Raw genomic sequence first — 12,878 nt, forward strand, 5'->3', positions numbered from 1 at the left:
CATGTAATTTAAAGGGTTAGGGTTAGGGTTAAACAGTGCCTACGCTTCTTTTTATTTTGCATTACGATTTTAACTAACATTTCAGACACACATCACATAAAAAACATCCACATACTGTGACGCCATAGGCGACAGACAGTCAACATTACGCCACCAGACGACGGAGAGCCTAACATCCTCCCCAGTGACTGTAGCGCCGCCCCCATTTTCCTGCTGAGCACTTCCTCCACATCGTCCGCCCTTTCTGGGTTTCCCCCGTCTTTTTACTTTAATAACGCTGCCCTTTTGTGGCTCTCTCTCCTGCATCCTTCGTCTATCGTGCCTCCTCGCACACCACCGCACAGAAAGACAGCACACCTGCTCAAAGGGAGTACTGTCTATGTAAGAAGGCACGAGAAAACATCTTACAGATTTGTTTAAAAACTGATTGATTACGAAAAAAGCAGTCTCGGCGTCTCCGTATATGTAATAGCCTATTATACCAAGCCGAAATAATGATACTTAAAGTAACTATATCGCACTGTGAAACCATTCATTGATGGAAATTCACATCGCGTTTTCGGTGACATAATTACTGTCATCGGCTGTACGTAATTACATGTCCAATAGACCCTTCACGGAAATACATTTATGAAATGTTCAGAATATCTGTTTGCAATGTAATCTGGATTGTCTTCTAGCTAATGCTACGTTTCATTTAGTAGTGTTTGCTGCCACCTTGTGTTTCATTAAATAAGGACAACATCGTTTTCGTATAATTTCTGTACTTCGTTTTCAATGCAGCGTCGTGATCTGCTTTGAGTATTCCGCAGGGGGCAACTCCGATGGGGTCAGTCAATGTTCGAACCTCAACCCTAGATGTGGGAAGCAACAGTGAAAAAAATATTTTGCAAAAAAAAACACACTTTTAATAGATTCTTTTTATTACGCATAAGCATGCAAGTGTTGTAAGCCGTATCAGTTTGAGCAGGGCCGGCCCTGGGTGGACAGGTGCCCTAGTCGACATTCTGCTGAGCGCCCCCAATCGTCAGCAGAAAATAAATTTTGTCAATTCAGTTATATTGAATACATTTCAATAGCACAGCGTATCTGACTGCTAACTAGCTAAGCTCATGTCCGTTTCACAAGAAAAATAGCAAAATATCAGTTTAAATGTTAGGTTTAATTACTATAATGCTGAGAAATTGCTCGTGATATTTTCAACTCGCTCTTTTGTGTCCAACATATTGTTTAGAGTTCTAACTTTAGAATATCAGCGTTCAACGTTTGAGAGGTTCATTCCTTCGATTTGATTGGACAACTTCACATGATCGGGTGTAGCCAATGAAATGGCTGGATGTCATATAAGTGACGAAGCCCAGAAAAGAGGTATTGCTGTTTGTTAGTCGTTTGTATAGTGCGGTAAAATGAGCGGCAGGGGTAAAACCGGTGGCAAAACTAGGGCTAAGGCCAAGACTCGTTCTTCCAGGGCTGGCTTGCAGTTCCCTGTTGGCCGTGTCCACAGGCTGCTTCGTAAAGGTAACTACGCTGAGCGAGTTGGTGCTGGAGCTCCAGTTTATTTGGCTGCTGTGCTCGAGTATCTCACTGCTGAAATCCTGGAGTTGGCTGGTAACGCTGCCCGCGACAACAAGAAGACGCGCATCATTCCTCGTCACCTGCAGCTTGCCGTTCGTAACGACGAAGAGCTGAACAAACTGCTGGGTGGCGTGACTATCGCTCAGGGCGGCGTGCTGCCCAACATCCAGGCTGTGTTGTTGCCCAAGAAGACTGAGAAGCCGGCTAAGACCAAGTAAACTGGGTGTCGTAGATTTGCATTGACCATCAAACGGCTCTTTTAAGAGCCACCAATTTTTTCCCAAAGGGGCCAGAGTCTTTCGATTTGCGTTTTGTATTTCACTTTGTTTACGCGTGTCTCAATCGGAGTGTGCTTTGTGTGGTGGGGGTAGGATTTCATACGCACAGAAACTGCTTGATAAACTACATTTCCGGGGAACCATGTGTAGAACATATAATTCAATTTCTTCATTTACACTTAACCGCTATATTAACCAGTCAGCGACGTTTATTTAGTGTCCGTGTTCGTTAACAAATACACACTGCTGATTATTTGGTTCATTGATTCATTTGTTACCTGAAAAGGCTGGGGGGTATAATTGTGCGCCAAAGCTCCTCATCCAATAAGAAGAGGAACGAATGCGCCGCTGTACCAATGGAGACGTGGGGAAAAACTCAGCCAATCAAAACGGCTTACTGTTGCTTTTAAAGTATGTGTTTTATGAAAAACAAAGCAGTAGGTAGTTTATCAAATACAGGGACGTAGCTGGTATGGCGAGAACAAAACAGACAGCGCGTAAGTCCACCGGCGGCAAAGCGCCCAGGAAGCAGCTGGCTACCAAAGCGGCACGTAAAAGTGCTCCGGCCACAGGCGGCGTCAAGAAGCCTCATCGCTACAGGCCCGGAACTGTGGCTCTGCGAGAGATCCGGCGTTACCAGAAGTCCACCGAGCTGCTGATCCGCAAGCTGCCGTTCCAGCGTCTGGTGAGGGAAATCGCTCAGGATTTCAAGACCGACCTGCGCTTCCAGAGTTCAGCTGTTATGGCGCTGCAGGAGGCAAGCGAGGCCTATCTGGTTGGTCTGTTTGAGGACACCAACCTGTGCGCCATTCATGCCAAGCGAGTCACCATCATGCCTAAAGATATTCAGCTGGCTCGCCGTATCCGTGGAGAACGTGCTTGAATTTAAGTGGAAACACCGAAACAAAGGCTCTTTTAAGAGCCGCCTCAAAGATCACAAAAGTGCTGAATTTTACATAACATCTGAAATATTCTTGCTTGAAATATATAATGTATAAAAAGTATATGAAATATGTATATGTGTGTATTAGGGCTGTCAAAATTAACGGGTTAATGTGGATTAATCCATCATCATGATTAATCTGATAAATTTTTTAACGCAATTAACCCATCTGCAGCGCAGAATGACTCAATCCCTGAAATGTCTCTCTCAACCCATTTCGGGCAGTTTTGGTGCGTTTCATTTGCCCTCGGAACTCGTATTCCGAGTCGGATTCCCAGTTTTGCCAGAAGTGACGCCATGCGCGCTCCCATTTCTCGGAGCAGCATAGAGGATCCCGAGTTCAGAATCCAAGACGACTGCGGCATTTATCAACAGAAGGGAAAGTTGTAGTTTTATCCTGTTTAAACACTACTTCTCATTTGTGGCTCATTAAATCGGATACTAACAATTGCAATTAACCTGACTAGAATTGGATTTCATGATTAGTCGGATAATTTGTCAGATTTACTGTAGTTCAGGCTAATTGTAAGTAAACGAAGATAAAGACCATTAAAACTGAGGTTCCTTAAATCTGACAAGTTGTCTGGCTAAGCAAAAATTCTTGTTTTTTGATATGGGTCCATGGTATTTCACTTCTGTGCCAGATGGAATGCATCCGAGTCGTGTTCCAGATGTTCAATAAACATGTTAAGTGCATATATATTCATTTTTTCTTGAATCTGTTTGCTTATGCAAAATGAAATGCGATTAATCATGATTAATCAAAATTAATCCATAGCAACCCTGTGATTAATCTGATTAAAAATTTTAATCGTTTGACAGTATATATATATACATATATATATATACTCTCACCTAAAGGATTATTAGGAACACCTGTTCAATTTCTCATTAATGCAATTATCTAATCAACCAATCACATGGCAGTTGCTTCAATGCATTTAGGGGTGTGGTCCTGGTCAAGACAATCTCCTGAACTCCAAACTGAATGTCAGAATGGGAAAGAAAGGTGATTTAAGCAATTTTGAGCATGGCATGGTTGTTGGAGCCAGACGGGCCGGTCTAAGTATTTCACAATCTGCTCAGTTACTGGGATTTTCACGCACAACCATTTCTAGGGTTTACAAAGAATGGTGTGCAAAGGGAAAAACATCCTGTATGCGGCAGTCCTGTGAGCGAAAATGCCTTGTTGATGCTAGAGGTCAGAGGAGAATGGGCCGACTGATTCAAGCTGATAGAAGAGCAACTTTAACTGAAATAACCACTCGTTACAACCGAGGTATGCAGTAAAGCATTTGTGAAGCCACAACACGCACAACCTTGAGGCGGATGGGCTACAACAGCAGAAGACCCCACCGGGTACCACTCATCTCCACTACAAATAGGAAAAAGAGGCTACAATTTGCACGAGCTCACCAAAATTGGACAGTTGAAGACTGGAAAAATGTTGCCTGGTCTGATGAGTCTCGATTTCTGTTGAGACATTCAAATGGCAGAGTCAGAATTTGGCGTAAACAGAATGAGAACATGGATCCATCATACCTTGTTACCACTGTGCAGGCTGGTGGTGGTGGTGTAATGGTGTGGGGGATGTTTTCTTGGCACACTTTAGGCCCCTTAGTGCCAATTGGGCATCGTTTAAATGCCACGGCCTACCCGAGCATTGTTTCTGACCATGTCCATCCCTTTATGACCACCATGTACCCATCCTCTGATGGCTACTTCCAGCAGGATAATGCACCATGTCACAAAGCTCGAATCATTTCAAATTGGTTTCTTGAACATGACAATTAGTTCACTGTACTAAAATGGCCCCCACAGTCACCAGATCTCAACCCAGTAGAGCATCTTTGGGATGTGGTGGAACGGGAGCTTCGTGCCCTGGATGTGCATCCCACAAATCTCCATCAACTGCAAGATGCTATCCTATCAATATGGGCCAACATTTCTAAAGAATGCTTTCAGCACCTTGTTGAATCAATGCCATGTAAAATGAAGGCAGTTCTGAAGCCGAAAGGGGGTCAAACACCGTATTAGTATGGTGTTCCTAATAATCCTTTAGGTGAGTGTGTATATATATATATATATATATATATATATATATATATATAAAATAAATGTATATCTTTTTTTCCTTTTCTCTACTTGGTGGAGGTTTTAGGGTTACTACTGTGTCTTCCACTTCTGAGGGATCATCATAGCTCGTCAGCGTTTTAGACTGACTGCAAGTTACTGGAGAATAATGGAGACCAAAACCTACAGATTTTAAGTATGATTTTTGGTGTTTATGGTGCTCAATGAGCAGTCAGTGCTGCTTTCAAAATAGTGCCTGACATATAGGATGACATGCAAAATGAGGAGTGCAATAGGTGTGTAAAATCTGCACATCCATCTATATTCTGTTACCCTTTACCTATCAGCTGGTCACATCAAACCTGAAGTGGATCTCAGGATGCACCTAGGGAGGGATGCCAGTCTCTTATGTAATACATATGGAGTATACAGCGACTGAGTTATTTACCGTCTAGTAAGCCAGTTGTGTGCAGTTGCATTGTCCATCAATTTAGAGCAAGACTGGGTGTGTGTATGTCTACTGTGATGAATTGTTATCTTGTATCCTATGCTGGCTCCAGGCTGGCAACAGCCATGCTGACAACGTGTTAAGTTTTATTCCACTATGCAGCGATGAGCCAGGACATCATGCCCAGCCCTGTGTGAAATGAATAATGCTGACTGTCGTCGATACAGTGCATGTCAAGGTCTGGGAATGCTTTAAATATTAAGCTAGCTTTCAGGACTCTTGGTCAATATGGTGAAAGCATGTGGAATGGCCAGGGGTAAAGATCTGAGTCACTTTTTGACGAGGACCAAAGCATTACGGCCAGAGGATTTGGTCAGAGCACCTCCAACATTCCAAGGCTTGTGGGGTGCTCACGATCATCTGTGGGGATACCTATGTGAGTGTTTGGCAGCCAGAACTTTTTGATGGATGTGTGATTAAAGGCTGTCCCGTCTGGTACGAGCCATCCGAAGGCTTGCACTGACACAGATCATTGGTGATTTTGATGATCATGGGCATACATCAGTGATATGTGCTTACCCACTTGTAGTTGTGCACAGAGTTGGGTTTGTAAGCTCATCTACTTCCAAATTATATAGATGTTAATATTTTATATGCATTTATTCACTGTTGTCTTTTTCTGACAGGCAAGCATATGAATTTAGATATAATAAAATTAATCTAATCAGATGGTTTGCATTGTTTCATACAGTGGTTTTTCTTTTACTAAAAATACCATATTCATATGGAAGCACCACATATCACAGGAACACTGCCACTGCACCGAATCAGAACAGTCCAAAGATCATAAAAGGTGTAACCTCACTGCTTAATGCACCCTGAGCAAGATGCTGTTACTAATGAGATTTTATTGTATTATGTAATGAAACAAAGTTGATAGATTAAAACAAAAATGTGATTCTTAGGTAAGCAAAATATTGTTACTTTCTGAATGTTGCAATTTGATATCTATGAATCAGCTTTATTTTTGGACTATATTTCGAGTTATTTCAGCATCAGCCAAATGTCATCATGAATCGTGAGGGAAAAAAGTTTGTGAGGTGAGCAGGCCTCAAATTTTTTGAGATTTTGAAAAGTAAACAGACATGTAAACATGGACTTGTTCAGATGTGTCCTGTGGTCTCTGATGTTTGGAACATCTTAAAATTCTATACAACTTTGCATAAGACCAATAATTTACAAATAAATCTACTATCTGAATAACGGAACATAATATACAAGATGTGTTGCTTACAGAACTGAAATGCCCCCCCCCCCCAAGTGGCCAAGACAAATAATAGATCATGGTGACGGGGTGATATTCTGTCCACTGGTTTGCAAAACTTAGTGGTTCAATTTATGGATTCATATCCTCCATGTACTTTGGCCGAAAACGTCCTAGTCTCATTATAAAAGCATCCACATGTCTTTCATATTCCAGCTGTTTATTCAGAAGCAGAAAATGTTTAAAAGGCCAGAATCACATACTCTAGCATTTCTAAAAAAATAACCTTTGTAGAACCAAGAGTGTAGTCATGATAATAACAATGATTTTGAAAGCAAACACAGACAAGGAGTCGAAACAAGGCAAAAAAAAAAACACCATGTATATAGAGATTAAAGAATAAGGAACCGTTTGGAGAAAAATGTGTAGGCGGAGGCAACCAATCGGCCTGAAAGTTGCTCCCTGGTTTCAATCAGGTAGTGCTTACGTGTATAACAGAACATGGATGACAGCGACTTCATTTACTTTCGTTTTGAATACACAAGTAGCAATGTCTGGTCGTGGAAAGGGAGGTAAGGGACTAGGAAAGGGTGGTGCTAAGCGCCATCGTAAAGTTCTTCGCGATAATATCCAGGGTATTACCAAGCCAGCTATTCGTCGTCTTGCCCGCCGAGGTGGCGTCAAGCGTATCTCCGGTCTGATCTATGAAGAAACCCGTGGTGTGCTGAAGGTGTTTCTGGAGAACGTCATTCGCGACGCCGTTACCTACACGGAGCACGCCAAGAGGAAGACCGTTACTGCGATGGATGTTGTGTACGCTCTCAAGCGTCAGGGCCGCACTCTGTACGGCTTCGGCGGCTAAGCGTGAAAGCTACAGCGAGAAAATCTAAAGACCCAAAGGCTCTTCTCAGAGCCGCCCAATTTCTCCTAAAAAAGCAAAAGCCAAGTTTGGCGTATGTCGCGCTTATTTTGATTTTGTGACCAAGTACAAAATCTTCTTTCACTTTTCTCGGTCTGACAATCGGGCAAGGTTATCTATTCTATTCAAGAAATTTATCACGAGCTTCGATGTAACTGGTGAAAATAAATTGCAACTGCTGCCGAATTAGCGGTAAAATGTTGGGAGAAGGATGTAATATATATACATATACATATACATATACACACATATACACATATACACACACATACACACAATCCGGACTAACTGGTACAGACTGAAATTGCATTTCATTCGGTGGTGCTAACTATTTTCAGAGCCGCACAGTATGTCCTAAAAGGCAAATCAAGTATTACGTGCTATGATCACTGTGGGTGTTTTGCTTCAGGAAGCACTTTGCACAATGTTGCGTGAATCAACTACTGATATTACACTATGGGTGGATTTCCGACTCCCGAACAAAACGCTTCAATCTGTAGCTGCTCATCAAAATTAGTGTAACTAGCGTACTATGTGTAATGTATTAAACGAAGGAAATGGCAAAAAAATGTGAGTTCAGGGACTTGTTTATAATGGACAGTCTTCAAAGTGAGCTAACGGTTTGTGTTCTGCTGGCTCAGGTCACCATTTCTGTGCGAGTTATGGTTCTATTAGGCTGATTAACAACCATGCAGTAGCAGAAATATGTTCAATGAGGCCAATTTCGGAGCAGCACATCTGAGTTTTATTTCTATGGTAGTGGTTGATCGTGCTCGAAAATCAGCCTGCCTTAAAGTGGCTAAATAAGGCAATACCAAAAAATGCATTAAAATACAATTTTACTTTTTGAATTCCTGAGTGCAAAATGGCTGTGTGTAAGAAAAAGGTCTTCGTCATAGGAGCAGATCTGAGCCATTAGAATTTGAATGTCATCTGGCGGTCTTTAACTGTCCAATGAAAAGGCTTTCCGAGGTTTCCTTCCTGATTTGCATACGACCATTATATAAGGCGGTCGAGTTCCCAAGTATCACATTGCTTCTGTTTAACAGCAAATAGGAAACATGCCTGAGCCAGCGAAGTCTGCGCCCAAGAAGGGCTCGAAGAAAGCAGTGACGAAGACTGCCGGAAAGGGGGGAAAGAAGCGCAAGAGGTCCAGGAAGGAGAGCTACGCCATTTACGTGTACAAGGTCCTGAAGCAGGTTCACCCGGACACGGGTATTTCTTCTAAGGCCATGGGTATCATGAATTCTTTCGTCAATGATATCTTCGAGCGTATCGCTGGTGAGGCGTCCCGCCTGGCTCACTACAACAAGCGCTCCACCATCACTTCCAGGGAGATCCAGACAGCCGTGCGCCTTCTGCTTCCTGGCGAGCTGGCCAAGCACGCCGTGTCTGAGGGAACCAAGGCGGTCACAAAGTACACCAGCTCCAAGTAAAGCCTCTCGCTTTGCAAAAAGAAACCAAAGGCTCTTTTAAGAGCCACCCACAAAATCAGAAAGGAGCAGATACCTTAAAGTAGTTTTTTGTGTATAAGGGATTTTGTGTTGTGGTTATATGCTATATTAGAAATGACAATTGGTAATCTGAGTTCACTTGATGGTTGTTGGTTTGCAAACTCCACGTAATTGGAAGGTTTGCTTATTGGGGTACTGGGGAAAAGATCTTTATCTGAAGGCTTTTAATGTTTTGTCCAGATCTTTCACAAATGATGAATACATGAAACACAAAGGATCATGTTTGAAGCCCACCCAAGATCATTAAAATGCCTATGAAAAACTTAATTGCAGTGAATGAAATGAGGGTGTACCCCAGTCCTGTTGGCAGTATATGAGGCTTTATAAGAGTCACTTTTAATCTAGCTGAACTCATCTTTGCAAGCCTAGAAGAGCCTGGATGACAGGGGTGGACTTGCCATAAGACAATGGTAGGCAGCCGCTTGGGGCCCCATGAAGACAATTTCTGGAAGTTACATTTATGGATGGGAAAACAGGATGATTTAAACCTCAGCCTTGGGGAAGGAGTGCGGTATAAGCTGTGCTAGGCTACAGCCCAGGGTCATGGCAAAAGGGTGCGCTTAGTTACATTTCACTCCCCTCCCCCTGATGTGCAGATCATACTGTCAGCTTTCCCTCCCCCACTCCAATCGGGGAGTTGTACTGTGTTTTGATTAGTATATTACTGAAGTAAAATGATTGTCATATAAACCATGTGTGACCATAGCAGGGGGCAGCTCATTCAGAACCTGGGGAATGGTGCCTGGGGTTTGGTACCTTGCTCAGGGTACCTCAGTGGTACCTCACTATTCAGGGATTAAAACCAGCAGCCTTTTCAATCATGAGCATGCTTCCCTAACCATTGGGCCACTACTGCACTGCCCTAACATATTATTGATGTTCCCTCATTTCAAATACCCTCTCATTTCTGTTTTGGCTCCAAAAAACAGCTCATATGGCCACCTTAGGAGCCCCCCTACCCAGGTCAACCTCGGGCTCCCAGAGAAGTTTAGTCCTACATTGGGTGCATCGGAAAGGAGAAGAGGAAAATGTGAGAAGTCTGGAGGGAGGCCACAGTACCGAGTACTGAATTGTAAAGAGAGAAAAATCCAAATGGGCAGATAGTTTTTCTCAATTACTATGGCACACTTCATGACACATACTTAAAATTCTCATGATTATTAGAGCATTTCTCAAAACAGGTTTTGCGTATAGTATTACAGTGTGGTTAAGCTGTAAATGGCTGCAACTCACCCAAAACAATAAACTCCTGTGTGAAAAGCAAAAAAATCTATCAATGAAGTTTTCATTGCCATTAAAATGAAAAGTACCTTCAGCATAATTTTAACCACGAGAGTCAAAATGCTTGGATATATTGTCAGCATGTCAGTGTATGTATGTGGTTGAGCTCCGCAATTCTCAAAGAAAGTTGTTTCCCATTTTGTCATTCTCACTGACTGATCATTTTCCCTAGCACACTAATTTTTATTCTTGTCATATATACACCGGTTTCACCAGTGCAAAGCTCTACCTTACAGTATGTAAAGTTCACTGCCAAGAGAAAGCACTCCACGTGCATTTTTCAGATCTCAAGACAGTACAATAAATAGCGAATAGAAAAGTCGCATAGCACTGCAAAATGGCAATACGAGAACAAAATGGCAAGAAAATCATGTACTGTGGGAAGCAAAGATACAACAATTCCACATCACTGCGAATTTTTGGATTTATTTTTGAATTTCCTTCTGAAAGTTTGGTGAACTGCTTGGTGTGTAGTGGCTTACATTATGATCGGTTACATATACAGTTTTTTGTGTGTAATGATTATAATGGGAATCTACATAATCCAGTTTGACCAAAAAAACTAAAGCAAATGAAAATGATCTCAGTTGATGACAATGGTACAGACCACGTGAATGCGTGTACTGAAACATCTGGAGATTTGTGTGAAGCAATGAACAATTATGTTCAACTGTCCACACGTGATACCATTACATTTGTTTTAGTTGCCATTTGAAAAATGAGGGAGAACCAAGAAAACCTGATACAGCTTAAAAGGGGCCATATTTTGGGAGATATACATTTATTATTTTTATTCTTATCAATAATAATGATAATAATAAAATAGAACGAATACCCAGGTAAGGCGAAAATGGTTTCGAGGTATACATTGTAGCTAAATAATTGGTATTATTGTGATTGTAGTTGAAATCAGAATTAAGCATACATTATGTCATACGTTGCTAGCTGAGATAAGAGAAGAAGGTGTGTAATGAGCGGAGTGCTGGTAATAGGGAACTCATTTCTACTAAGTTTTTTTAATTACTATTTTATCTCTATATTACACTTTTTACATGTTGCATATCGTTCGGTTTATGACATTATCCATTATGAGGGTAATGTATAAAGGAGACAGAATCTCTTTTGAAATGAGTAGCGCGCGTACTTAGATGAGGTCTCAAGTGTGCTTTAATGAACTCGAGGTTGATCCGTTTTAAAAATTGAGGGAAGCCATAACGGGAACACAACCACCTTGTTTAAATGTAAAAGGTCGTGCTGTAAACTGCTACCCCGTATTCGGTCTTTAGCTGTAATGTTTTAATGTGTTATTTCCCCTAAAATCAAGGCAAAAGCCGTGAACGTTAGCCGATCCCCAGGATTGAAGCAAAGTTTTTGAGGAATTCAAAATATACCCAGTGGTACCTCTGGAAAAACACAGCTTACTTTCAAACAGACGGATCTTATATTAAGGCCACATTTGTTAGTGAACACTAATACAGCTCATCGGCTGATTTTAACGCAGTTTTGCGCGAGGAGAAAACACAAGTGAAAGCGGCGTCGCGCGCTCTGCACAGACAGCGCCGTGGAGGTTGAGTCTACACGGTTCTCATGGCGAGTTTAAGGAGGACCCACCGTGACGCACCAGTACGAACAGACCAGATTCGCTGATTGTGTGGCACATCCGAAAGTGAAGAGTTAATAGGAAGATGGCAGAAGTCGCCCCCGCTCCAGCCGCCGCTCCGGCCAAGGCACCCAAGAAGAAAGCGGCACCTAAGCCTAAGAAGTCAGGCCCCAGTGTCGGGGAGCTGATTGTGAAGGCTGTGTCCGCCTCCAAAGAAAGGAGCGGCGTGTCTCTTGCCGCTCTGAAGAAGGCTCTGGCAGCCGGTGGCTACGACGTGGAGAAGAACAACTCCCGCGTAAAGCTAGCGATTAAGGCTCTGGTGACCAAAGGGACTCTGGTTCAGACCAAGGGAACCGGCGCCTCTGGCTCCTTCAAGCTGAACAAGAAGCAGAGCGAAACCGTCAAGAAGCCCGCGAAGAAAGCCGCTCCTAAGGCCAAGAAGCCAGCAGCAAAGAAACCGGCAGCGGCGAAGAAGCCCAAGAAGGCGGCGGCCTCCCCAGCGAAGAAGCCGGCGGCCGCCAAAAAGTCTCCCAAGAAGGCAAAGAAGCCGGCCGTAGCCAAGAAGGCGACCAAGAGTCCCAAGAAGGCGAAAAAGCCGGCAGCAGCAAAGAAGGCCACCAAGAGCCCAAAGAAAGCAAAGGCAGCCAAGCCTAAAGTCGCTAAACCCAAGGCTACCAAAGCCAAAAAAGCCGCTCCCAAGAAGAAGTAAAGGAACAGGCGCTGACTTCCAGACCTTGGGAAAACAAAGGCTCTTTTAAGAGCCACCCACTGATCTCAGAAACAGAGCGTTGTCTTTAAATTATATTTCACCTAAACTATGATTTTACACTCCAGAAACGTCTTATGTAGGGTGGGGAATACACAGCGACACGGTTAAGTGTTTCTTTCCATTATAGTTGTATGTTGACTTTGGCATGCCTTGTAAAATGAGATGAATTACATCTAGAAAACAAATGTATACGTAATTATTAAGCGTCTATGCA

General features: G+C 42.7%; 5 protein-coding genes across 5 annotated transcripts; all 5 read left to right on the forward strand.

Moving 5' to 3' along the window:
* Nucleotides 1–1,392: 1,392 nt before the first annotated feature.
* LOC111844422 (histone H2A-like) lies at nucleotides 1,393–1,793 on the forward strand. The gene has a single exon (XM_023812890.2). The coding sequence runs from the start codon at nucleotides 1,407–1,409 to the stop codon at nucleotides 1,791–1,793; it is 387 nt and encodes a 128-aa protein (XP_023668658.1). The 5' UTR covers nucleotides 1,393–1,406.
* A 513-nt stretch (nucleotides 1,794–2,306) lies between these two features.
* LOC111844416 (histone H3) lies at nucleotides 2,307–3,408 on the forward strand. Its single transcript, XM_023812885.2, has one exon. It carries the CDS (start codon nucleotides 2,326–2,328, stop codon nucleotides 2,734–2,736), a length of 411 nt encoding a protein of 136 aa, XP_023668653.1. The 5' UTR covers nucleotides 2,307–2,325; the 3' UTR covers nucleotides 2,737–3,408.
* Nucleotides 3,409–7,124: 3,716 nt separating this feature from the next.
* LOC111844432 (histone H4) lies at nucleotides 7,125–7,702 on the forward strand. Its single transcript, XM_023812901.2, has one exon. It carries the CDS (start codon nucleotides 7,132–7,134, stop codon nucleotides 7,441–7,443), a length of 312 nt encoding a protein of 103 aa, XP_023668669.1. The 5' UTR covers nucleotides 7,125–7,131; the 3' UTR covers nucleotides 7,444–7,702.
* A 109-nt stretch (nucleotides 7,703–7,811) lies between these two features.
* LOC111844426 (histone H2B) lies at nucleotides 7,812–10,241 on the forward strand. Its single transcript, XM_023812895.2, has one exon. The coding sequence runs from the start codon at nucleotides 8,562–8,564 to the stop codon at nucleotides 8,934–8,936; it is 375 nt and encodes a 124-aa protein (XP_023668663.1). The 5' UTR covers nucleotides 7,812–8,561; the 3' UTR covers nucleotides 8,937–10,241.
* A 1,697-nt stretch (nucleotides 10,242–11,938) lies between these two features.
* LOC111844411 (histone H1-like) lies at nucleotides 11,939–12,607 on the forward strand. The gene has a single exon (XM_023812879.2). It carries the CDS (start codon nucleotides 11,981–11,983, stop codon nucleotides 12,602–12,604), a length of 624 nt encoding a protein of 207 aa, XP_023668647.1. The 5' UTR covers nucleotides 11,939–11,980; the 3' UTR covers nucleotides 12,605–12,607.
* Nucleotides 12,608–12,878: the final 271 nt, after the last annotated feature.

The sequence above is a fragment of the Paramormyrops kingsleyae genome, chromosome 19 (genome assembly GCF_048594095.1).
Source record: "Paramormyrops kingsleyae isolate MSU_618 chromosome 19, PKINGS_0.4, whole genome shotgun sequence".
NCBI classification, from domain to species: Eukaryota; Metazoa; Chordata; class Actinopteri; order Osteoglossiformes; family Mormyridae; genus Paramormyrops; species Paramormyrops kingsleyae.

Bases quoted from the DNA above. Each gene is read 5' to 3' on its own strand.
- LOC111844422 (XM_023812890.2), top strand. From the start codon at position 1,407: ATGAGCGGCAGGGGTAAAACCGGTGGCAAAACTAGGGCTAAGGCCAAG.
- LOC111844416 (XM_023812885.2), top strand. From the start codon at position 2,326: ATGGCGAGAACAAAACAGACAGCGCGTAAGTCCACCGGCGGCAAAGCG.
- LOC111844432 (XM_023812901.2), top strand. From the start codon at position 7,132: ATGTCTGGTCGTGGAAAGGGAGGTAAGGGACTAGGAAAGGGTGGTGCT.
- LOC111844426 (XM_023812895.2), top strand. From the start codon at position 8,562: ATGCCTGAGCCAGCGAAGTCTGCGCCCAAGAAGGGCTCGAAGAAAGCA.
- LOC111844411 (XM_023812879.2), top strand. From the start codon at position 11,981: ATGGCAGAAGTCGCCCCCGCTCCAGCCGCCGCTCCGGCCAAGGCACCC.